At 38.9% G+C, this 27,348-nt stretch overlaps 1 protein-coding gene across 3 annotated transcripts; it reads left to right on the top strand.

Moving 5' to 3' along the window:
• Positions 1-1,032: 1,032 nt before the first annotated feature.
• LOC105380389 (transcription factor kayak) lies at positions 1,033-27,051 on the top strand. 3 transcript variants are annotated; one of them, XM_048630268.1, is made up of 5 exons: positions 22,314-22,456; positions 22,973-23,126; positions 24,375-24,549; positions 25,084-25,666; positions 25,831-27,051. In XM_048630268.1, exons 2-5 carry the CDS (start codon positions 23,073-23,075, stop codon positions 26,177-26,179), a joined length of 1,161 nt encoding a protein of 386 aa, XP_048486225.1. In that variant the 5' UTR covers positions 22,314-22,456; positions 22,973-23,072; the 3' UTR covers positions 26,180-27,051. The 3 variants fall into 3 exon arrangements, with proteins under 3 accessions (XP_011548230.3, XP_011548231.1, XP_048486225.1); XM_011549928.3 differs by lacking the exons at positions 22,314-22,456; positions 22,973-23,126 and adding an exon at positions 1,033-1,407; XM_011549929.3 differs by lacking the exons at positions 22,314-22,456; positions 22,973-23,126 and adding an exon at positions 7,669-7,972.
• Positions 27,052-27,348: the final 297 nt, after the last annotated feature.

The raw sequence follows: 27,348 nt of genomic DNA, 5'->3' as shown, positions 1-27,348 counted from the left end.
CTGTTCCGGTGAGAGCGAACTAAATTGGTCCATATAATCTATGTCATGTCAATATGAAACGCTTCGAACACAACTCCACCCATATGATATTGACATTGACGGTTGGTTGACATTCTCTTACATGACAGCAAATCATCACAGATTATTAAATATACTCCTCAGAATAACAACGGCAACGAAATAGGCCCCGTTTATCAGATTAACAATGTATAGGTACTTACCTTTTACCTTACACTGATTTCAAAACACTGAGTACACTTATGGTTGCCTATAGCTCACAGAGGATGATAGAGGGTTGATAATGATGATGAAAGGCTTTTTTCAAATGGGTTGCTGATATTATTATCATTTCTACTTTTATAGGCTTTCATCACTTAACTCCTTTAACCCCAAATAACACTTGATGTGATTATAATAACTATCTTATAAAAACATACTTAAATCAATCTGTTTTAATTTAGTAAGTACTATGCACCTATTAAACCAACCTATTAAAGTGCTTATCTTGATAATGTAAGTAGTTACTTATAGTTTTCAGTTTCAACGTACCTATTTATTAATCATAAAAAACATGTGTAGGTATTGATATCTTGACAATGAGAAAAAGTATAAGTACTTTTACTTATACGAATAAAGATGGTTGCATTGCATGTCAGTCCTTCCCTTCCTATAAGGTGAAGTTGATTTTGATAAACAGGGCCCGGATGACGCGTATGTGACGTCATAAAATAGTGCTTTGGGATTGGTGGAAAATGATGTGATGTTTGTATTTTTGGAAAATGATCTCTACGACTCTTTTTTCCTTTACATAAATGAGAATTTAGTTTTATTCTAACACGGCGCATATGTCGTTTTTAACTACAAAAAAGGTATCCCCAACCGAAGAGAAGTTTACGTCATTCCAATACGATGACTCATCATTGTTTTCAGATTTGTTCACGACCTTCTTTTGTAAACTGTCAAACTAAAATACCTACTTGTCAATTCTCAATATCGCAACGCAAGTGTTTTTAATTTTATCGCTATTTATTTGCAATTTTCCGTAATTAATTTTGTACATTCATTCATCTGGGCTTACAACACAATCCTATAAAGTTCAAACCTACGCACATTTCGTAAGATAACAAAACAGCAGCGAATTGCAAAGCTGAAGTTGGACACAATAATACGCGGAAACCAGCTGGACAATTTAACCTCAGGGTCGATTTTGTGCGTTTGCAAGTGTGTGTTACGTAAAGGGACTTCGTCTAGTGGCAGTGAGGTGTACCAGGACCGATGACGATGAAGCTGGAGGTCAGTGACAGTGTCTCCAACCAGTCGGACTACTCCTGCGACAGTCAGTCCTCTCAGGGGTCCTACAATGACTCGCAGCCGGCCTCCACCACGGCCAGGCCCAACACACTCATGGTGAGTACTGAAATATATTTCTGGCTTTGAGATGAAACCTTGCGCATTATGCCTTTCACATACTAAAGCATGGATAAGCTCAATATGAAACAGAAAAAGTTTATAAGAACATTATTTTGGAACCCAGAACTATATTTCAAAATAAGGTTCTTATAAACTTTTGCTCTGGTTCATATTGAGCTTATCCATGCTTTAGTATGTGAAAGGCATCATGTCAATTACTATCAAAAATGGATTGTACTCATGTACTCATCAACACTGTTATTGTTGTGTCAAACATCTCTTGATACACTAAACTCATGCCTTAGATACCTAAACTGTTATTCTAAGTATTTAGATTAGATTATTTATTTATTCAGAAAAAAATATATACAATTTGACTTAAAACTAAACACCGCCAAACTACAAGGTAGTTTATTGCCAGTACATGCTCTCTTTAACTAAATTCTTTTACTTACATGTGACTTATAACTAACATGCAACAGATAAATTTAATCTAACAATAAAAAATAAAGAACTATGGTAGGCGGGTATGGTGCCTGCATTCAGCACAATAGGTAGTATAGGTAGGTACATAGATACACCACGCCCGTCCACTTTTACTCAGACCAATAGGTTACGCATTTACAATACAATACAATACAATACAATCCTCTTTATTTGCACCAAAAAAAACAGAATCAATACAAAATAAAACTTAAAAATAACAACAGTACAAAAAGGCGGCCTTATTGCTTATAGCAATCTCTACCAGACAACCTTTGGATGGAAGAGAGTTATATAAATTAAAAAATAGGATTAGAGGTAGTTGTGGTGCAAGAGTATAATACACTACATAAACACTACATATACTAACTACATATACATTTAAGTGGGTATCTACAAGTTAGGTAGGTAACTATAATACATTATTCTGGTTTGCAAGTAAATAGTTATTGATCTTCAACTTAAAGACATTCTTAGAGAAAGATCCGTTTCTAATTTCATTTGGTAGGTTATTGAGAATTTTCGGTACAAGATATTTTCTAGTTCGTGAGCCATAGTAGTTACAAACTTTAGGTACAATCAGTATGGTCTTTCTAAATGTTACATAGTGGACTTGGGATTTTGATCTATTCTTAACTTGCATCTATCTTATACGCCAGCAAGCTGCAAATATGCTGCACCACCTACCATACCTATTACCATTAAAAAAAGTTTACTTTTCACTGTTCCAACACTTAGAAAAGGGTCCTCTGTATTCAGGATGTTTTTCACTATGTACAACTTACAATCGCAAGATAGTAAATTCCTACTGATAATGCTATCTGATAAACGTACAAACACCACAGCATTAGTCATTTATCCAAATATAGATTATTACCTCATTGGATATTAAATTTAGTTAGTAAATAAAATTCTGTCATTTTACCACTCAATAGAACTGCTTATGGTCCAACAACTAATCTCATGTTAGATAAAAGCAAGAAAAAAAAGTAAATAACAAAAATATTGTGATTATTACTTTAAGGTGTGAGTACTGTATAAATACATAGTATTGATGATTGGCAAGTATAAATCATATGGATGAGGCTCAACATCAATTATAGCTGTAGTATATGTAGTGGTAACTGGTTCAGAGGATCTCGCTGACCATTTAACAATGGAATATGGCTGGCATAATGGGAATGGTGGAACCAGGTACATTCAAAAAAGGACTGTTAGATTAACTTTTTTTTAATTGTTGTGGGCTTTGTTATTTATATTGTATATTAAGTATGTTTTTTTATTTATTTTGGAAATGTTATAATGAAAATGTGTATTGTGTAGCAAAAGCAGTCAACCATGTGCCTGGTCCTTACTGAATGATTGTGGCCCATTTGCCCAAAAAAAAGTCTGAATTCTCATAGTCTAGATTCTAGAGCCTGAATATGAAAATCCTTTGTTATTTAATGCTAACTATTTGATTTGGTAATGTTGTAATATTTATAGCATTATTAACGAAGTTAATGTTTATAGTATACAATTTTAACTATTCATCATAATTAAACATTTTGTGTCATGTCATACACCTTAGCATTCTCCTGGGTAATCTTAAGTTTACCTTCACATTAGCCGTAACATATACAAAAGTAAAATTTCAGTAAAAGTGATTCTTGCAGGACAAAGCCAGTGTAAAATAAATATATACTTATATATGAAACACGGAATATTTAATTATAATATCTAGAACATGATTTAGTAAATGAAACCATTTTTTTGCTTATCAAAATGTAGTAGAAAATGCAGTTTGTTTAAATTATTCAGCAATAATAAACCGCTAACTGAAACAGGTGTTCCAACAATTAAGAAATGTGTAGATTTGTTTTAGGTCTAAGATTAAACATTACTGTAATTTTCAATAGAACATCAAATAGTTCAAATACAACTCTATGAAGTTTATCTTAAATATGTTAGTTAATACCACTCACATTTCTTCAGATTTTAGCTTAGTTAATCCTGAATTTCCAGCATCAAATAATGGTCTTACACGCCTCATATTGCCATGTTTGAGACAAAAAAAAATCCTGAAGTGACGGTTTTAAATACGAAGCTATGCTACTTCAGCATCATCACAGACTAGACCTTTGGGTAATATTTTACTAATTTCTCTATTTTTTTTTGTAATAATTTCTTTTGCTAAACTGGCCGTGGTTAATATGGAACCCATGCACTACCTAGAGTTTGAATTCCTAAGTAACCATGTGGTGGCAGGGAACATTGAATTGTGTATATTGTTCGTTTCTCGCTAGGAGTGCTAATAAGACTTGCTAATCAGCCATTACGTACCGTTGCTCACCTACTTTCATTTCTCATAGTGTATTTGCTCTTTCGGAAGTATTCGGTACCTGTGCATGTACATATATTTTAATTATCAAATTGATGTATCTTTAGAGTCCAAACCCGTACCTAACACACCCAAACCAGTAAGTAACAAACTGTTATACATTATTTTGTCTGTAGGTAACAAGAAAACTGATGCTAACATTCACAAAAATCACGGTTCGCAACAAAATTGTCTCCACTACACTACAGCGTACAGCGTACAATCGGGATGCGCAGGCTGGGCAGAAACGCTAGGAGCCTGCCGACATGGTCACTTCAAAACTCATACAGGGCTCTCTGAAGCGGAGCCGCGGCTCTCATTTACATGAAATCATCTTTAAACATTCAATAATAAGGATAAGTAGTTCTTCGATTCCAATAAACATTTAATATTTTTTAAATTTTATTATTGTAGTTTTTCAAAATCAAAAAGATAAGTACTACCTAAAAAAATACCCGTTACTAAACAACATTGGAAAAAACGCTACTTATGTAGTAAATAAGTACTATACATGAGTATCATCACATCATGTCATTATCATTTAAACTACCTTTTGTGGTTGTGATGTGACCACTGTATGACACGATATTTTTTTTAAACAATAGTTGTATGAGTAACTAATTAACTACCTACCACATATTTACACAGATCCTTTTTTAAATAATAAACACCACCACTAGCACCTAACCCTCCTTTGCTGGACATAAGCCTCTCGCCCAGGCGCCACAACATCCAGTATGCGGCCTTCCTCCTGCAGGAATAGAGCCCTACGGCTAAGGCCCTAGGTTCCTTGACTAGATAGTTCTCATGTAAGAGGTATCTCTATATTCGGCCAAAATCCCCCGGGTTCGAATCCCTCTTCAAAGTATACTTTTTAGGGTTCCGTAGCCAAAATGGCAAAAACGGAACCCTTATAGTTTCGTCATGTCCGTCTGTCCGTCTGTCCGTCTGTCACAGCCGATTTACTCGGAAACTATAAGTACTACAGTGATGAAATTTGATGGGAATATGTGTTGTATGAACCGCTACAAAAATATGACACTAAATAGTAAAAAAAAGAATTGGGGGTGGGGCCCCCCATACATGTAACTGAGGGATGAAATTTTTTTTTTCGATGTACATACCCGTGTGGGGTATCAATGGAAAGGTCTTTTAAAATGATATAAAGTTTTCTAAAAAACATTTTTCTTAAAGTGAACGGTTTTTGAGATATCAGCTCTCAAAGTCGTAAAAAGTATGTCCCCCCCCCTCTATTTTTATAACTACGGGGTATAAAATTCTAAAAAAAATAGAGGTGATGCATGCTAATTAACTCTTTCAACGATTTTTGGTTTGATCAAAGTATCTCTTATAGTTTTTGAGATAGGTTGGTTTAACTGTAATTTTGGTTAAGTTATTGTGCTTACACTGATTTGCTGCTACGGAACCCTTTGTGCGCGAGCCCGACTCGCACTTGGCCGGTTTTTTCATCAAACATTTGTCTTGAAGTAGGCTTATATCGAGCAGAGCTAGGCCCCTGCGAAGGGTAACGATGACATTACAGCAGTAATTGCTACCCCTATAATGACCTCCTATCAAGATGAGGGCACACTATGTTTTCGATGATGACATCATCCAGGTAGACCAAGGTCTAGTTCACAGAATTCCGTTGGTTGTTCTTGTTATTGTAGCGTTCACGTGGCGTGACCGATCGTGGAAAGCCGACCTTGAACTGCGGGCGCCATGTACGGGGATATGATTCAGAGTTTTCACATGAACTTTCTCGATGAGATTCTGACGGGTTGATTAGAATATATTGTTAAATGCTTCTAGACTGTTACATTTCGGTAAACTCGCTACTTTACATGGTAACGCTGCTAAATACATGGACAGTTGGTTTTAATTTCATCTAGCTTACCCACCACTTGTAATTATAATTAAACAAAACCCTTAAAATCTATAATATTATCTATTATGCTGCTAGGTAGATCTTATAATTCACAAAACGAATGTGTAATATGAAGTAACATCTGAAGGAAAATTGCTTTCATTAAAATGTTCTGTTGATAATAATGAAAAATTCGCAGATGCTATTACGTCATGTCATACTGTTATCGAGGTAGTGGATAATGCTATCAAGGTGACGGGCTCTCGGTGTTCGATCCTGAATTTCTGCCAAATGTCCGCTGTCCTAATTTTTACATGAAAACATTAAAATTACAAATATTTAATTCATCACATCTCACATCCCATAGGTGGTATTTGTATTTCGGTATTTATATAAATTTTCGCTACAATTATTACCTATGTGTATGTGCTTATTGGTAAAAATCCTGACCTTTGTTCAAGTTTTCTTATCTGCTTAAATTATAAATATATTTTTTATCAACGTATAGTTTAAATAAAGTAGCCTTGAAAATATTATTTGACTACAAAAATAAGTATCAATGATAGTCTCGGAACTAACGAGATATGGCTCTTCAAACCCGTCCTGGCAAATCGTGCATAACAACGAACATTATGAAACATTCTGTGAACTATATCTCAGAAAACCGGAATCAGATCAATAAATACAACATCTAAATAATTGCATTTCAACTCCGGTCTAGTGACAAGAACCAGATGTTATCAATCCTAAACTGCCTCAAAACTGGAGTAACCAGGCTTGTTATCAACGAGACCAAATGAAAGTTTGCAGCTGGACTCACCAATAAATTTATCGATTGTAACGTTGGTTAATCTATCGAGTTCCTTGCTTTCAAAATGTACCTTTTGTCATTTAAATATTATACACCACAAGCCTTTCTTTTCGAATTCGGTATCAAAATAAACTTTTTTGTCATTGCTGTGCTACTGCTTACTCTATTCATTGAATAAAGTGCATTTTAAACGGTATACACCATTATATTATGTATTGTCTTTATAAATTATTGAGTCATTATTAAAGTAATAACTTTGCTTGGTGTCATGTATCATGAAACTTACCGTTGTTTCGTTGAGTGTAAGCACGTAGCTTTATTATTGCATTTATAACTAACCTACTTATTACTCATCTACCTACCTTCGTTGGTACTTTTGAAACCTTTTCTTTGTTTTTTACCGTAATAAAAGGTTAGCTATACTTTGTGAGTCCACTGTTGGACATAGGACTCTCTCAAAATGCCACATCGCTCGCGGTATTCCCCATCACCTCATCAGGTTGTAAAAATTCTGGGTCTCCGCCAAAAGCAACAGTAATGACATCTTCAGTCATAGAGCAACTATTTACTGAATCAGATGTGCTCTAGTATCGCAGAATTTGCGTTTTAAAAAGTTGAGTTTGGCGCGTTAGCTGAATAGTTGGAATTCTTGTTGCGTTTAGGTCGTTCTTCGTTTGAGGCTGGCGGCGCGCGTGCGCAGTTGAGGTTGTTTGCCATCGTACAAAACCGGGCTGTAGAACGTCAGTGACTCAGTCTGATATAAAACATTCTAGCCAACCGTACGCTACGGTACCCGCGCCGCCGAGAGTGACTCATTCCTTATCACTGTGAATTGAATTTGGCGCTTTTAGTTTTGCAACTTTTTTTAAAGACTTATTGTTGTCTATTGAGCCCTTTGGGTTGTTAACTGTTGGTGAACTTGTGCAAAGCCGGCTTGATGTCGCAGCTGGTGCCCTACAACTGCGAACAAGACGACAGTCTTATGTTCGCCACGATGTTCGACTATCAGCACGACGGTGACGAAGGCACTGGAAAATCTATCGTAAGTTTTAATTATCTTGTTATTATCCATTGCCAGTATGGGCACAACTTTTTGCAAAGTTATACTTGGCTCCCTTAACGGTTTGCGTTACTTGAGAACTTTTTGTTTTGGTTAACTTTTTTGTTCATCATATTATTTAAATATATTCACATAAGTATTGGATTACGCAGGTAGATAGATTTCAACATATTGCGTTATTAACTTATTATAGATATTTCCAAAACTTTCTCTAAATATAATGATACTGACCTTAATTTTTGCATGCTAATGTTCACTGTCAAAAGTTTTTGGACAGTCCTAGTAGAATCAAGTACTTAGGTAGGTAATAATAAATATTCCAATAAATTCCTGTAATCTGTATTTAGAACTCACCTATTTAATTTAAAATATAATTAAGGCCTTCCTTCCTTATGTAAACAGTGTTCAAAACACAAGATGAGTTACCAAATCGTGCGCTAATTGCTATTAATCGAATGGATGGAAAGAGACAAACATATTTCGCCGTTTTCCTCCAAAGATGACGTCATCGCAACATTTTCACGAACGTAGTTGAAGGCCATGTTTTTCGCTTATTGAAAAAACTTATTAGCTGGTTCTGATGAAATGTGTCTATTGATACTCTATGTTTATTTGCCAAACGGAACGGAAGGTTCTAGAAAATAATGAAATGAAAAGAACAAAAAATCAAACATGTCATTATTTTTAATACTTTTCGTGATAAGATAAATTAAGGAGATAAGCCACCGGGAAATACCCTGTGCCGTATTAATTTGAAAATAAAATGAAATGAAATCATCACTGAAACTTCATGAAACATTATTTAAACCGCCAAGTTCATGTAAAAGTACGGACAAAAGCCAAGAGAGGGCGCTAGATTGACGGTAAATATTTTAATCTGGTTTTAATTAAAACCCTTCTTATAGTTCATTTAATTCTAATGACTTCAATAACAAAATACGATACATATTTTGGTGGGAAAACCAATGTGAATAAATCGAGTAGGTAAATTGTGACGTCACATCGCGCGAGTATGCGTCATGCGACGATGACGTCATCCACGCACCGCCTTTCTCGCGGCAAAGGCTTCTTTCCAAGAACTGCCTCGCATTACGAGAATATATTGCCTTGAGGTATTGCCGTGTGCTTCTTAATTTTTTCACACGACTGTCCTCGTTTACGACTTCTTGATTTTCTTTTATGAAGCGGAATATTCAATCAGTTCAAGTCTTAAAAATATGATTAGATTCATCATGGGCTATACTATTTCAACTTACCTAATGCGTAGATTAATGTTAAGGCTGAACTTTGCAGTTTTTGTTTCTTCGTCAATAATGATTGAAATGTGATTTTAGTCACGTAGTTAGTCTTGTATTGAATCGTAAAGTTGAAAATTATTGTTTACCTTAACGGTTCAAATCCTTTTTCCTCGAATTTAGTATACTGAACAGGTGACAAACAATAAGTAAAATTCTTATAATATTTTCGTTTAGCTAAAATAATCTACATGCGTTTGTCAACCTCGAATACAGACATTATAGGTATATCTAATTTTTATAAATTAAATGTGTTTACGTCTTTTTCTGACGTAAACAGTATTATGACGCCCTGCGTGCGTATCAATGCGGTGGAGATGTTAAACCACTAAATATTAACAGAAAAGTTTAAAATTATCACATAATTTCATCATGATTTCTGGAAGCGTGTGATCCTACAAGGCTAGTGTTGCGCAAGAGTGCACAACCGGACTCCAGCGCGGCGGCGGCGGCGGTAACCTTTGCAGCGAAAACGAACCGGACTTGACCCACATCTCCACATCACGCGACTTGTGCAATTTCACCGAACGCGGCCATTTCATCAAGTCTCGTCTGGGGATTCCCCAAAGGCTCCACCGCACGCGTCTATCGATCCGGAAAATCGGCGGTCATAATTTTTATACATCGTTTAGAATACAGACCAAGACAGTGACGAATCATGGCTTGTTTTTTTGTTGCCCGTTTTATTAGTAGACGATGATTTCAAGCTCTCGAGCAAGTCAATTACATCTGTGTGGTTTTATTCGAGTTTATTTATGTAATAGCTGTATAATGTATAGTTTGAAATTTCTAAGAAGCGGCGTGAGTCATCCGTGCAACGGAAGTAAACAATTTGCACGCTAGCAGATGTGACACATTTTTATTGATATAACCCATTAACTAGATACAATGAGATACATCTTACGAATTGGTTTGATCTTACTGAAGGTTGAAAATAGATTGATAGATTGCCAATTAATGTTATCCAGGCCATATACATCTCGTGGTTCTTTGGTAAGAAGTGGTACGTTGGGTCTCCACATTTTTGCATTTCACATTCCGGATTCACATACATTTTCTCTTTCATTTGAATCTTCTTAAAACCCTCAAAATCTAAATGTTTATAAGTCTGCTATTGTATTTTTAAAGTATCCTGTTATCTAAAGATAAAGGTTTTACCCCAATAGTCTTTGTAGTTACCGTTGTTGTTATTTCTTTGACTGGCTTTTTGGGGACGGTTTCCATAAAGGAGTATTGTGGGTTGCCCCGTAGGGAAATCTTAAGAAATCGGATGGAACGGGATTTCACAAACATTTGTATCTCATAATATCCAATTAGCCTTTTAAGAAGTTCTCGTTATATCTCAACAAAGTAACTCCTACGTTGGTGCTAAAGTTGACAGTGTTTTCTTCTAGAAATGATTATTATTGATAATATTATTATGTAGTTCCTACCTACTTAGCATATGAAATTTGTTTTCATTAAGTATATCAATTTTATTATGATTATATTGTATTTGCTTATAGGAAGTTACACTCAGATATTCACTAAAACGAGAACGAACTTTTTCCTGTTTGGCACAATTAAAAGCCGTACCAAAAATATAACTACTTACCTACCTATCAGACTCACGATAATATAAAAAAATACATAATAGTAAAAAACCGAAAGCATCTTTCAATTTTCATAACAGAGCTTTGGAAATGAGTTCATTTCTTTTTCTTATAAAAAATATAATGCATGTCATAGAAGAAAAAAATAATAAGTTCCAACAGACACGTCACCATTCCTCAAAAATGGGCCACACCGCTAAAGTAAAAAATTCACGTAACAATAGCTGTTATTCCAGTGTTGGTCAAACAATTGCCCCTGAAGAGGCATGCGCCGGCCCAGTAGGTGGCACGGTATCTATTGGGTTGTTAACGTTAACGGCTTTACACAAACACAAGGTTTATATGGACGACATAGTACTTGGAAGTTTTGAAGCAAATCAAAAGTGCCGCCACATTAATTTGGTTTTCGAACGGCCACTTTTCGCTATTATCGAAGAAGTTGAGCTTTATGGAGACAGCTCAAGTCTCCGGTGGTCAAGAGTAAAAAAAAGTGGCTCGGGTTCACTGAGAGTGAGTCATCAGGTTGGCTCGCTCGGAATTCCCTCGGACAAGCAGCCCATGCAATATAGGTAACCGCTTATGCTTTAAGTATCCGTTATGAGAGTTTTTCTGCACATCGAATTAAGTTTTTTACCTGGCCGTGGACAATGTTAGTAATATTTTTTAAAAGATAATGTGTACTGAAACGAGCTTTTGTTTAAGTAAGACTGCTATAAATTTTGTTACGAGTGTAAGTTTAACTTGCGTCATTATCACAATGTATTGTAACTACAAATATGTACTAAATTTCATGCTTTAAACGAACACTAAAAACTTTGCAATATTAATACCATAAAGCGCAGCGCCTAAGCTGTTAAAAATAGTCTTTAACATTCCAGTGCATCCTAACAAAGAGCGCACAAAGGAATCCTTGACTTGGCCGAGTTAATTTTCTTTGTTACACGAAGCAATAATAATTACGTCACAGTAATAAGCATGGAGCTGATATTTACAACAGCTGCTAATCTCTTGTTCCGATTAGGGCAAACAGTCGTGCCTGCAGCTCTATAGATTACTGACATTTTCCACGTTTCCGCCTCGAATGCCTTATTTAAAAGATGTTGTACTTACTGGTAAATGCACGTGCAATGCGCACTCCCACAAAGACTTGCGATTTATGTTATTCCAAGGAATGATAGTATGTTATCACTAGATAATAAATTATATTTCAAAGGATATTAATGTTGTAACGCAGGGTGTCATTTCTCATACGTATAATGTAAACAGTCGCTCCACGTGTTTGCCTTACGCGAATGTGTCAAAACAATCGCTACTTATGGAATCCGATAACTCAATGCCTCTTTGGATTCAAGTTGGTAGTGTATAAATCAAAGTGTTTGTCCAAACTTGGCTATCAAAAATACCCATCTTTAAATACGGAGCAGGGATGTGAATTCCAGTGCCGCCTACAACAAAAATGTGATAGACGGCACAATGAGCGGACTTCCAATACCAACGCTATTATTTAATGAACCCTCGTCCGATGGAAAGGTCAAATTATTTGAAAAGATTAATCTCGTAATTTATGAGTCCCTAACGCGCCCCGTCAGATTTCTCGCTCGTCACCCAACTTTTATAATGCACGACATAAATTCTGTGTTAACAAAGTATTTTTTTTAACTTTTTCTACTTCAAGCAGTTTATTGTAGTAGTGATTGATATGATCGCATTCATTATCTTATCTAATTTAGTTGCCTGGAGAAGCAGGAAGAATTTTCACGCATGTTTTTAAAATGCGGCCGGTGTGAGTTTGTCTGATAGAGATTAATTAGCATGGCGGCGGAGTGTGTGGAGAGTAACGCACTCGTAAAAGTTAAATGTTTACGGCTGCGCTTGCAATCACGACTCCGATTTCGTTTAAATCATTTTTTTAAACCTTTCCTGCGCTTCACGGTCGGAAATATTTCAGTTTTACGGCATTCTAGACGTTGATCTCCAGAGAGTTTAGTTTTGCAATGGCAAAGTGTTTTATGCTTCATTACTTTGCCTGCGTTTTCTTTTATTTATCTTTCAATGTGTTGAGCAAATTCTGCTTCCCCGAAAACGATTGTGCACTTGTCTGCTCATACGCAGTCCACAATCAAACACTTCCAAAATTCACGCTGGTTAAGGTCCTACCTACTTATTTTTTTTGTTTTCAAAATCTATCCCCTTTGGTTTATTCTTGTGATCTTCAAAAATTCAATTCGTTATGCATTTCTATTGCTCATATTTATTTTCAAGAATATCATTTATTTATACAAAGCGGTAGCATTGAATTTAAAAATACCTACACATATATATTGACTACCGCTTTATTTTCAAATAAATTCATATTTTTGTTTTTATTTCATAAGTGCCGTGTATAAATGGCGCGTTTGTGTTATGTGCTCCGGAGGTTACTGACATTATTGTCTTTCATTAGGAAGGAAAATGCTTAACGATCATTGAACTCTCACTTGGGGTTATAAAATTAGCCATATGGTACGTCCATGTTGACAGTGTCATATTAGTATTATTTTTACACTTAACCGTTCATATTACATGCTCAATACCCGCACACATAAAGCTTAAGGTAGCTTATGTATTTTATTGTGCAGTTTTCCTCAACGTTTCTCTTTCTTCTGCAACATCAGGTGCTTATGTTCCTTCTCGCTGGTTGTTAGTTCCGACGACTTTTCATTAGAATTTAATTTAGCGTTTATTTCATCTCTTTTGCTAAGTATTTTTTCGTCTGTTGAGTATCATTTAAATGATGCGGGTTTGATAAAAGTATTTAGTTCAATTGAAATTAATCTAAACTCCGTCATGTTTTATTACACCCGTAAAAATATATATTAATTTACTTCTCTTCAGTGTGGAAACTTAATGCATTGGGCTCAGTTTTCATGGGTTTTGTTAATTAATTTAAAATTTGCTGCAAGGTAGCAGTAATTTTCGAGTACTTACTCCTATTAATCCTACTTAATACATTCTATACATTAATAAATCTATCGTTAGTTTTTATTTGTGTACAAAAAGGTCATCCTGCGGTTGTGTGTCTCGACGTTGCGGTCTGTGACGCGAGCGATATTTCGACACCTCCGCTTCATAGGTGGTCAGGTCGTTTGGCGGCGCGCGGTCAGTATGCTCTCACTAATTCAATTATTCCGTTTATGTAGCGAGCGGATCGCGTTGCATATTGAATTTCTGCCCGACCAGTCGCACCCAATTAGGTGTCCGCTAATAAGGTTCTGCTTTTGTTTGGACCAATTGTTGTTCTCGGTACGGTATGTAGGCTGCCGTTGTTGTAGGGTTTCCTCGTTTCTCGAAGTGTTTGAAATGGAAAGTGGCATCTGTTGCACAGTTGCGAAACGGCGCGTAGGTGCGTGCAGGGAGCGCGGGGGTGGGTCCGGGCGAGGGGCGGTGGTGCTGTGTTTACGATGCACCGCTGCGGCGCCGGCGGGCGTAGGCGTCGTCGGGGGGCGTCGCGCCGGGCTTATCAGACGGTGGCGGGGCCGACGCGCGAGCCTCACTCCTCGGTCTACCACCGCCCGGGCGACTCGCGTCACGCCGCGCTCGTTCACACCGCAGTAGATAACAAAAACCTTTGTCCGGCCGTGCCATAATATTTACTCAGTGCGTCCGCCCCGCGTAGTGTCCGAGGGGTTTTCCGACCGACATCTGTCAGAAGCTTGTGTTCGTAGCGCGCACGCGCACACCCGGTGGGCGAGTTGTTTCAAGTTCACACAAGTTTTGTGAGGTTTCGCAAGATTGCACAGTGTTTTTTTGGATTGCACTACGTATAGGAAAATTTGGTAAGTTGCAATGTTTAAAATTTGTTTTACTTTTATTTTTTTAATCTTAGTAAGTTTATTTTTTATCTGTAAGAGGTACGAATACTTACAATTTAAACTTATCTTTGAGTGTGTGTTTATTCCTCGTCAAAAATTCCATCATTATAAGCTATAGTATACATATAACATAGGCATTTTTTTTTTCAAAAAATAATTTCTGAAATTTTATTCTTAATTTTTTTACATGCTTGTATGCAAATTTTATTCTATTAGGTACCATTTAAACAATCAATTTGATTAAACACCAACCAAATACATCCAATTCCTCTATCATACACCAATTCACACATTTGTCCACTACTACCATCAGCAGCAGCACACTCTATGTCGCTGGCACCCCCGAACCCCGGTGACATGTGGCTGGTGGTGCGCGCGCGCCGCGTGTCATCGCTCGCCTCAGTTGAACGAACCCGCCTCCGACGTCACCTTGCCATAATCGCAAATTATTTGCATCACTATTGTGTCGGCTCACTTCGCTAATGACGCTGAAAATCACTGGAACGAAAATCTCGACATTTATTGTCTACTTTTGTAGTAAGTCCAAATTCTGACCCAGAGTTTAATGTTACATTACACATGTATGGTTTTTGTGAGGTCATCCGTTTTTTATTGGATTCAACAAAGTGTAATGTAAGATCATTAACCTGTCGTTCAATAATCGCAAGAGCGATCTTGGAGGAGCCAGACAGTTTTGCAGCACATCAGAATTTGCATATCTTCATTGTGTGTCGCTGACGCCCGCTGCTGCTGCAGTTTAAGTTATTCCTTACTTACATAAGCACATATAATATTTTATATAAAAAATATGGTATCTAGGTATAACAATATAAAAGCATTGTAAACACTTCAGTCAGCTTCAGTTATCGTCATGGTTGCATGCATCGATAACAAATTTTAGGTTTCTTCCATTATTAGACATATTGCATAGAACATAATTACAAGAATGTACAAATCACAATCATTGTCCATTTATGATTCTCGGAAAATATAAATTTCAAACAAAACATTGCAGAAAATTATTATACCTGTTTTACAAAAACAAATAAAACTATAATGTTTGCTTGTTATTCAACAAGAATACTGCGAGACGCGACTAGGTTTTTAAATTAATCGCATAAAAAATATTTATCACAATATTTCTTGGTACTTTTATGGCTATAAGTAATATGTAAAGTACGCGATATGTGTCCTTTATCTATTTTTATGCGGCTATAGTAGTTGTTTTTTATTCCTGAGTACCTAATACATCATAATAACAATACAATGTGAGGATATGACTAGGTGCCTACCTACCTGGATCGTATATAATATTTTCAAGGGAAAGTTCCTTGGGCATCCCGCCAAATGTCTGTACGTGGGCGGCCACCGGAACAAGAAATCCTATTTTCTGTTACTTCGATTTAGCACGATAATCCGTTAACTCCTTACAATAGACTAAGAGAAAGCGTACACGCAAATGGGAGCCAAAAATATCACACCTAATTAGATCATTACAAAAAAGTTTTATGGGACTTTTAGAGATTAAATAATAAAGGACGGATACAGAAATAAGAATTAGCAAACAGATTGTGAAATATTTCGCATAGACGCGGTTATGTTTGTGGACGATTTCTTCGAAATGCGATAAGGCACCGGTGCGGCGGCGGCTCCGCTGACAAGCGAGCGATTTGGATTCGTTATCTCCCGCGATAACAGAGTAGCTGTGCGGTCCTCAGCCCTGTGCGAATACAATTTTTCCACGAATAAAATCATAGTGGCTAAGTCCAACGTTGATAGCGTGCACTCACTGCAGTTTGCATTTTCTTCAAATCATTTTATTTTAAAAGCCTTGTCATTTTTTAAGTTAATGCTGTGTGTTAGATAAATGTGGGGAGTTCCATCAGTCCAAGGGCGTTATTTATTATCTCGCCGGTGCTAGGTGGTGCCAGCGTCCGGTATGTGACGGTCGCTCATGATAAATTTTGAAATGCTTTCAACTGTCTGCGCAATCAGGAACACCTAAATGCCTTTTTTTAAACCTTTTAAACGCTTTGAGATGTCTTTGTTTTCAATATTTTCTCATGTCTACAGTTGGTTACAAAATCGGCAGCCACCGCGATTGTCCTTTGTTTTATGAATTATTAGTGGCAATAAAATATTGACGTACCCCTAAAGGAGGGCCGTAACAAACCTCAAAAGAAATTAGCATAAGTGCCGCCGCCAAGCAGCCGAGACAATGCCTTTGTCTATCAGTTCGTTGTCTCTTGTAACTGTTTCCCATTATATTTTTACGGCGTCATTCGGTTTGAACCGACAAAGAGGTAAGTGCGCAAAATGCATATGTTCGCGTTTTTGCAAAGGTGCTGTGTAAAATACTAGAGCGAGTAACTGCAGTTTATCCCCGCTGCTTGAATACGTAGGCTGTTTATTGCCTTCTTGCCCATTAATGTTGGAAAGTTAATGTCAAAAGGGCGTCAATCTTTATCTCCATAATACTTGGTAACCTTTTCGTCAATATGCTTTTTCCCTAATATGGATGATGTGGCATGTTTCAATCTTGACTGAAAGATCATATGGTGTTACATAATCATATCGTAAACTGATCCTTTAAAAATAAATACATATTTGTTTGTTTTAAATCCTTGATCTTGTAACAATCCAGTTTTGTTCACTTACATAACACCAAATACGGTGTGGAAAATCACAAAATTTTGCAGTCCAAAGTTCATTCGCCGAGAAGTCAAGATGTTACGAATATGGAACCGCCGCTCCGGTACCCAGTACTTTCCGCCTGAATGTTGGATGTGGGCGACGCAATTAAAACATTAAATAAAACAAGTAACCGACATGTGTGGGCGGCGACCAGCGACCCTTTGCCTCCGAAGGCCAAAACCAATGTATTCCGAACGAAATTCATACCAACCGACTTATAATATGCATGTTCGCAGCAAACGGAATGTCCGTTAACAAACTGCAGAGTTTTAACATACAAATTGAGTGTTCTTTTGTACCTAATTCAAATTAATTATACGTTGCCCTTAAAGGGAAATTATTAGCAGTCTAGACACCCGTCTGCTGTATACGTAGGTACCACAGTATAGTGGCTATCACACGTTATTTTTTTTCTTTTAGTACTCACGTGCCCTACTATTTATCTATGTAAACATGATTCGTTTTCAGATTACTCCATGTAATCAGGCCACGCTTAAAAGCATGTAACGTTGATAGGCGTCAGTGTTGCGCGTTGCCATTTAAAATGTCCACATTATGCCTCTTTGTTCTACTGTGCCGGGGCCGGTGCAGCTGTTATTGTTCCTTATCGCTACGGAACAATAAATACGGATTTAAAATGTTTTCTAAGAACAGATAACCAGCTGGGTTCTCCACCGCAGATAATTGAAGTAAACGCAATTTTGCAATGCTAGCGAAAATTAATCGAGAGTAACAAATTGTAGCCTGGTATCCATTATCAATATTCGCAATACGTTTTCTTGCTGGTTTGCGGTTAAACGCAAAAAGGTTTCATTTCAATGCCAAAAGTGTGTGTTGATTATTTTTTTCTTGGAAGCGTGCGGTGGCTGAGCTCGGCGCCGCCGCGGAATGCCCGCCATTTCCGGATCGTTTCCGGCCAGCATTTCGATGCCTTGTGCTTCAGATAACCGCGTAATCTTCTCTGCCCTTAGTAACTCTCCAGTGTTACTCTTTCTGAAGCTGAACATACTTATTATTTCTCTGGGTATAAAGTAAAGCTTGTTCCACCAACTTCCTCATTCCTGACCTTCAAGTCATGTCCCTAACGCACATTTTCTTGTTCTTTAAATGGATTATTTTCTTGCACGGCCTTGAGCTGTACATTATTTCTTTGGATTGTGGAAATATCTGCATAAACGTAACATTTTTTATTTCTCACATCATTCTTAACCATTTTCTGAAAACTGCCATCATATTCAGAGGCTAGAACATTTATATCCCAAGTGAAATTTCCTTGTCGCACATTTCTGATTCATAAGTAGGCATGAATCATTCAGCGTATTCGAGTTTTTGAATCGGGTCCACCGATGTAAATATACGATGTTGTAGTAGGCCTGCGATAGGACGGTGACGGTGACTCACTCGGGTTTTCCGAGAATCGAATAATGGACTGAAGTTTTCGTGAAAATGAAGGTCGCCTTTTTACGATGCTGAATATTACATGCTGGTTTATTATGATTGGTTATTTATAATTTACACAGAATTTCTTTCCGAAAATCGGGGCCTCAATAAATGTTTAATTTAGTGTTTAACATTACTACAACAGTTAGGTTCAATTGAAAGGGTGCTCCGGATCGATACCGTCCCAGACTTTACATGAAGGGTTGAGTGAGCGGAACTTTTGCTATGGGTGGCTTCCATTGCGGGCCAGGTAGCTCCCCCTTCCAGTTGTCTGGTGCCACCCCAGCATTGGTGGTGGTTCCAGCGATGGGCTCGTTAAGGTGAAGGGCCGCTGGCGAGGTGCCAGACGTCTGTTTGGTTGATTTTATCCGCCAGTGGCGGTCAATGTCGCGACGCCTGTCGCCGGGCCCCATTACTCGCTTGCACATGTTGCCCGACGATCACATACATAAATTACACTCCACACATTATCCACTTTATTGATGAAGCTTTAAAATGCTTTGTAAGAATATTTTAGTTCTCCCTAAAATGGGTCGGACCGACATTCCGTAGTATTATCGGTTGTGCAAGGTTGTAATAAAATCGAGGTCTCTAGGTATTTGAAAACAAACATAATGGGCTAGTCTTGTTAGTCTTGTATCTTGAGGCGTCGCCCTTTACAGCTCTAACGATAAGTTAATGAACGGCAACCTTGGAGGGGCTTGAGCGTCTCACGGATATTAAAATGTACGACCAAGTTGCAATCCAAGGGTATTTTTTGCTCCTTCTGCGTTTAGCATAAGTATAATTGCTTTAGGGCCTTTCAAATTACGAGGAAGATTTGGTAAATGGTAGTCTCGAGACTTGTCCGCCATTAATTTAATTAAAGTCTGCTTGCGTCTAGCTCTTCTGTTCTGCTACAATTATTTAATTAACAGTTACGAATACACAGACAAAACTCAATTTGAAATCAGTTCAAGGAATTTTCTGGTATAACAGCTCGAGATACTTTACGCTATTAGTACCTACGGTCAATTAGTGCTACGTTAATGAGTTAAAAACCGGTCAGATACGAGAGAGCATCCATCTTCTGCTAGCACTTACAAGTGGACGTCCACTTAGTTTTGATAGTGTAACATAGTGGTGTTTATGGTGATTGCTCGGCTTGTGCGGTGGGACTGTATTTCCTTTGTGTAGGGGTCATTATTGCGTGCAGCTCAGCTGGCTGGTGCGGTATGGGAAATATTTAACGCTCCTCTTGTGTGTTGCTGCGTTCCTGGTAACGATTAGACGCGTCTTTGATGGCGATGAGCTGAGCTTTGTTTAAGTTTACTCACTGTTTATGGATTGTGGGAATGTTAACTTGGGGTAAATCACACATTTCCAAATACCTTTACGGGTTGGACTTTATAAAGCTATTGGCCTTACAAAGGTCTGGTTCTTTCATCATATCCTTTGATGTCATACTTTAGTTTCACGTGATAAGGTTTAGTCTTGTTACAGAGATTACAATCCTAATCTGCACGAGTGTTCAGTGTTTGTTGTAGCTGTAGTAAAATAATCTTTCGATAAATACATTTATTTATGAAAGAATAGAGTACACGTACTAAATTTTAAATATGTAGGTACCTGAGTGAATATTCCTGGTATACGGACAGGTGTAAGTATTGGTAGATATTTAGTTACCTCACACATATAACTAGAACACGGTCGGTGGGCTGATAGTGCTGATACGTCAATAAACCAGGCACTCACGATAATAATTCAAAGAATTTAACTTACATCAATCAACACACCTAGGTACAAAACAGTTAAAATACATAAATTTTCAGAAATCAAAATAAATCCATCTAATGTGAAGTGTAGGAGGATTACAGAATTACAGGAACGGTTTAACTGTGCTAAGTCTATAAGTTATCATCTATGAATATCCTAGTAAAGTTCTATTGTGCAGAGGTACAAGTGGGTGCGAAACGTCATACGTGGGCGGATCACACGTGCTCTGCTAACGGAACGGGCCCGCCTTATCGGGTGATAAACACTTTGGTACTCGAATGTATCTACTTCAGACCACTTTGTACACGAAATATATGTTTTTTTGTTCAATTTTCTAAACATTTTTTAGCTAAACATTTTTTACCATTACCTAAGGAGAAATAAGGACATAACTTTTTCAAATACACGATCACTTTATCAGTTTCAGAGATATACGCAAATGAGAGAGATATGCCAAATGACAACACTCCTCTTTTTCGATCTAAAACATCGATAACCTTTTTAAAACAAAAAAATGCCCCTTGAATGGTTATTGCTCCGCCTAATGTTTGCCGAAAGGGTCAACCGGTACAAACAAACAATCATTGAACATGACGGAGTAAAACACCCATGGGTTCACTCTAGCTCACTGCCGCTTTAACAACAACTCTATCTCGTTGTATAGTTCGTTCGCTTTACCTAAAAGTAGAGTAGCCCTCTAGGTCCTGCCAGACATCTGCATACGTTACGTCATAGCTGAATATATCGCTGATCTCACGGCAGCGCGCGCGGTGTAGTTGTACCTAGACGATGTCGTGATGTAGCTAGTATCACGTCACTGATACTGGTTTGGAAATGCTGACTCCACGTGGTCAGGTGTTGTTAGTTTTATTTATTTTGAATTAAGTTTGTAAGATGTTATTGCGTTCATGGTAAAGTGGAATGAATTAAGACTTTTGCTTCAAATGTAATTAAGACTTCGTTTTTGGCGTCGCTTTGGTCCTCAGAACAAAGCGATGCGCATGCGCTGATGCGCCGCGCCGGTCTGGTTGCTTCAGGAACTGAAATATTTTCACGTGCAAACTCTTACTGAACAATAAATCAAGAAAACAATTTCTAAGACAATTATTTGTGTTAATCGCATTAAGATTAGGCACCGTGACCAATTAAACAGTCTCAAAGCGGGTGCATCTCTTAGCTGCGCGGGAGTCGAAAACGAAATTCATTTCATTGGAGCAATTTGTCGTAATTGACCGGTGACCGCGCCTTCCGGAGCGAGGCATGCGTCCAGCAATCTTGCTTACATCTTTGACCATTTAAGGGTCAGAGAAATTAAAACAAAAACTAAAATATGTATTATATCAGAATCATTAACCAAAATAAGTGGCTCAAACAAGTTGTTAACTCGACAGCCGATTTTGATCAAAGCTACTCCTAATAAGGCATCGATCGGTGTGCGCCAGATTTTCGGTCCGTAAGCGGTCATCCTCGCCTACAGCCGCCCGGCCTTGCCGCAAGGTCCCGCGACGCCCACCGACGCACAGACTCCTCGTGACGTAGACCATGGACCAAGCTGCTGTCAAGCTCCTCCGCTACAATAGAGCGATCAAGTTGTTTTGTTGTCGGGCGACGCACTCGCAGCGAGCCGCGGCGTGGAGATGCGAAATGACGCGAAATGTTTCCGGAGTTAGACGAGTGGTCTATAAATACAGGCCGATGTGGGCGAGGATTCGGGCTCGGAGCGGCGGCGGCAGTAGCGCGCGATCAGCCGCGGCCGCCGCCGTCCGCGCGCGAAACGAACGAACGAACCCACTCCCGCGCACCGGCCAGCCCCCGGGCTCCGCACGGGACGCAACGAACCTATCGACTAGGGCATGCAATACCGGAACAATTTTCAATACCGGTATTGAGTTCCGGTATTACAACTCAATACCGGGATCCCGGTATTAATACCGGTATTAGACTTCCTTGTAATAAATGGCATATACTATGTTTAAAGGTCGTATACGCCAAAGTAAAACTAGGAAATGCAATCATATTCTGTATTTTGTTGTAGATTTTTACGAGAATTAAGTTTTAGAGTTTAAATTTTAGAATATTTTTTTTTTTACATCCAGTGTCGGTTTACGCATGGTCAACAGTAGATTTCTAGCAGCCGAAAACTGCATTAAACGGTTGGGAACAAGTGCGCTTTCACAGTATATAGAAACACAAGGCTAACTAAATCTTAATCGCTTTATTTATAGCCTAAAAAAGTCCGATTCCGGTATTACTTCAATACCGGTATTAACTTTCAATACCGGTATTGAAAAAAGCGGAAATTTTGTCCGGGATCCCGGTATTACGGATACCGGTATTGCGGTATTGCATGCCCTACTATCGACTCAACACTCGAACACTCGACCCCACGAGCCAGCAGCAAGCCGCAGTAGACCACCAGGCTAATAATACCGCTGAGTTACCGACCACGCGCACTATGGATGCACTGGAGATCGCCAATATTTTGGCCACCGAGCTGTTTTGCCATCAGGTATTTTGATGGTGCTCAGCAGATTTCGCATTGTATTTTATTACGGGCAGATGCGATGCGATCGTGTTTCGCCTGTGTTTTAGATAAGATCATAGTATGGCCATTACTCGTCTATTATTTGGAGTCTTAAATGTACTTATGTTAACAAATAGCGAGTCTGGTTAATCTGCCTAATTAAGTATTTTTCCAAAGACACGTGAGTTTGCAGGTAAACTGAACTTTTTATCTGCATAGCTCATTATTGTGGTGATAATCATTTTAGATTAGATTACCGAGTGACCTGTGTTCTAAACAAACACTGTTCATGAAACTTGAAGTTGATGATGATGAATGATCATTTAGTACACGCATAGACCTGGCCCAACCTACATATCTTTTTAGTATGTGAGGATGGATATAATTGGCAGAAGCATTCTAAATTTTAACACTAATTAACTGAACCTACCTAGACTCTATAATCTGCTACTTTGTACTGGTCGAATTAATTTAGAGCGTTATATTTTAGTTAATAAATATTCCTGACATTGATAGATAACATAAGATCGGTTGCTTGCATTTGTTTATGTTTACAGTAGTATTTATTTATTGTTGTTTTTATAAAGAAATGCAAATGTTTAGGTTCAGGTCCACGGTATGTGGAAGCAGATAGTGTGAAATAAACAAACATTTCATAATGATTACACTTTGAAATACTAGTGCACTTGTTGCAGTTTTGATAATGTTTATTGTTCAATTTAAATTAAGTGGGTCGATAAATTGTATTGTGTATTTTAACATTCAATGGAATTCCCCACATTCAAGCATAGAATAGCTACAAAAAGGAATATTAAAATTTATTTAAAATTAAATAGATTCTGATGTCCACAAACTTAATGATTAGATTACAGCATATTGATCTTATCATAAATTTTATCGAGTATAAATTTAATCAAAAACAATACTTTAATTACGTGCACTTGACTTATGTACAAGGTCCAGCCAAGAAAATCTGCACGTCTCAAGCCAATCTGCATTTTACAGTCTTCTAACCTTTCTCTCTATCCCTTCCAGTAGACTATACGTACCAATCAAATCTGTTACTTACGGCCTATCAAACTTCTTTATGCCTTCTTCCCGTTGGCTATAGTATACTAGCCAATCAAACTGCACCTTACAGTCTTCTAACCTCCCCTTCTCTCGCTTCCAGTAGCCTACTACGTCTCAAGCCAATTTTACGGCCTTTCTAACCTTCCTATCTCTCCCTTCCAGTTGGCGAGCTTCGAGGGCCTAAACTCAGGGGTGCCCACACGCACCACGGCCACCATCACGCCGACCCAGCTGCGCAGCCTGGAGCAGACGTACATCGAGCTGAACAGCTGTCGCGAGCAGCAGCAGCACGCCGGATTCGTGCCGCCCGCCGTCGCGCACGCCAACACGCATTACGGTAAGGGACTGCTAGTGGAAAACAGGGGTGCGGTAACCCTAGTTGAAATAGGTTTAGCGTAGGAAAAGTGGGATTGGTACATCCCTGGTTAAATGGGAGTGGGGTGCTTGAAAGGAGCCCCTGGAGTGTCATCTTCTGTTCCTTATGACGTCCAACGCACCAGCGACTGATGCTAATCTGACTGTCTAAACTTTTCTTCGCGGTAACGATTGTTTGCGTTTTTTTTATGTTTGTTTTTTTGACTTTCTGAACCAGGGTATTTTTAGCGATGTTTCATCAAAATCGCCGTTCTAATGCGTTCGTTTGTCATCGTTATTATTGGAGGTTTTTGAATGTGGTCATGATCAGCTACTGCATACATTATCAACCCCTACATATTTCGCCCACACTCATCACTGAATCAACTCATCGTATACAAAACGATAGCTGAACGTCACGCTCTCTCCTATCATCTGCAAGAGTGACTATTCATGACGCTATGTCGCATCTCAATATTGTCTTCTGTCACTAACCTCTTTCTCTCTCACATTACAGGCATACTGAACCAAGTGGGGTACGGCGATGCGGGCGGCGCGGGCCCGGCGGCGCTGCACGTGTCCCCGGGCCCCATGTCCAGCGACAACAGCTGCAGCACCAGCCCCGGCCTGCCCACGCCCAAGCGCCGCAACATGGGCGGCCGCAGACCCACCAAGACCCCGCACGACATCTCACCAGAGGAGGAGGAACGGAGGAAAGTCAGGCGGGAAAGAAACAAGATGGCGGCCGCGCGCTGTCGCAAGCGACGACTCGATCATACTAATGAGCTACAAGACGAGACGGATAAGCTGGAGAACACCAAACAGAGGCTTCAAGACGAGTTAAGGAATCTACACGATCAGCGAGAGAGGTTGCAAGCTATACTACAGAACCACCTCGGCTGCTGCCCCCTGGCGGGCAAGCGCGCCGTCAGTCCGCCCGATGTGAAGCCGTTTCAAGAGGAGTACCCGATCCCCTACCCAGAGGACGGGGTGAGGGTGAAGGTGGAGGTGATGGAGCCGGCAGGACCCGTGATGAACGCAGACCCCGTGCTGGGACTCGATAATGATATTATCTTCGCATCGCCGACCCCGGACAAAAGGTGAGCTTGCGTTTTGTTTTTATCCTATTTTTTTGAGAGAGAGGCCGATGTCCAGCAGCTGAGGATGATTATGATGCTTATTTATATGCAGCATTTCCTCCCCTTTTCCGTACCTTATTCTACTTTACACAGTTTAACTAACGCCATATTTTCCTCATTTCCAGAATAATGTTGTCGGCGGCCAACCCAGCCGTGGTGACGTCATCGGGCGGGTCGCTCGACACCCCGCCTGCCCTCGCGCGGCCCAACAGACCCAACTTCCTGCACGTGCCGCTGCCGGTCAACCCCGCGCAGATACACAACAGCAAGGCGCAGGGGGGGAACAAGATCGCCGGCGTCGAGATCTCTACCCCCAGCAACGGGATCCCCTTCAACTTCGAGAGCCTCATGGAGGGCGGCACCGGGCTCACGCCCGTGCACCCGCACCCGCACTGCGCCGCCCAGCAGCAGCGCTCCGCCCTCGAGGTCACCACCCCCGACGCGCACAACAACTCAAACCTGGTCAGTCTCTGAGACCTGCTCTGTCCTGAAAGGGACCCTCTGATTGGCGCACGATTCTCGTTCTCGGTGTAACGGTGCTATTGGTCCACTCGGGACTCGAGTGTCGAAATATTTGACTACGGAATGTATGTTCTATTGATGTACTCTCTGTGCGTCTCTTCACTTTCGGAGGGCGCTTCTCTTTCTCTTTCTCTCGCAGCAACTTCGCTGTCTCTGTCTCACTTGCGAGAATACTTTTAGGTAATGTAACTTGCTCACTTCGTGCTTTGTATTTATTTATGTTTCGTAGTCGTATCGGCGCTAGCGCCAGCCTACAAAAGTCAATTTGATAACCGTGTTGTAGTTAAAAGAGATAATTTTTATATATATAAATTTGTACTTCTGCTAAAGTTAATATAGAAATTGTGATTCGAAAATAAAACGAAGTTTTATTTGAAGCATTTCAGGGATATATTGTCGAGTTGTGCTTAATTCTAGTTAGGCTAGATCGGTGCGATATTGTAAGTGTAGTGAATATGTTGTGCTCTATCGAATATTAAGTATGGCGTTGAGTATCTTCCTCAAGTTTCTTGTCATAATAAACCTCGTGCCATTACTGTCTCAGGATACACAATAACTACGACATATTTAGTTAACCATTAAACTAACAGCAATATTACTTAAAGTATCTAAGTATAAAGTTAATATATCGATTGTAAGTTAGCTCAATGAGGTGGCGCCCCCTGGCGGCGCGGCTTGTGAACTATTGTCTAAGAGAATGTGTGATACGTCCAGTCCAGTGATTGTGTCGTCCGATCTCGGACTTTTCATGTAGATGTATATCTACATTTTACTTCGAAACCATGGCCTTTGCCCATATTTTTTATATACTTACTTGTAGAAAAGAAACACCACTGGATTAAAACTTCAACAGTAGACTAAGGCAATAATTAGTTAAGAGCACTTAACATTAGTCGTAGGAAGCATAACTTAGACCAAATTATTATTTCATGTGCTTTATCGTAGACATAATTAAGTTCTAAGCCAAATATTGATTTTATGTCGTTACATTAGGTTTAGTTTTAGCCATTTCCGTTAAAGTATTATGTGAAGTGGAGGGGAGTCGGAATTATTTATTTAAATTATGTTTTATGTATCTGTGCTGGTGGAAGCTACTCCCAGCGACCGAGGAGCATGGTGTG

The sequence above is a fragment of the Plutella xylostella genome, chromosome 25, assembly GCF_932276165.1.
Source record: "Plutella xylostella chromosome 25, ilPluXylo3.1, whole genome shotgun sequence".
Taxonomy (NCBI): Eukaryota; Metazoa; Arthropoda; class Insecta; order Lepidoptera; family Plutellidae; genus Plutella; species Plutella xylostella.
The sequence above is the reverse complement of the archived record's forward strand: the minus strand, read 5'-3'. Positions and strand labels throughout refer to the sequence as shown.

Bases quoted from the DNA above. Each gene is read 5' to 3' on its own strand.
- LOC105380389 (XM_011549928.3), top strand. From the start codon at position 1,276: ATGACGATGAAGCTGGAGGTCAGTGACAGTGTCTCCAACCAGTCGGAC. The intron at 24,550-25,083 runs GTAAGGGACTGC...CTCACATTACAG, and splicing joins GCACGCCAACACGCATTACG to GCATACTGAACCAAGTGGGG. The intron at 25,667-25,830 runs GTGAGCTTGCGT...CCTCATTTCCAG, and splicing joins TCGCCGACCCCGGACAAAAG to AATAATGTTGTCGGCGGCCA.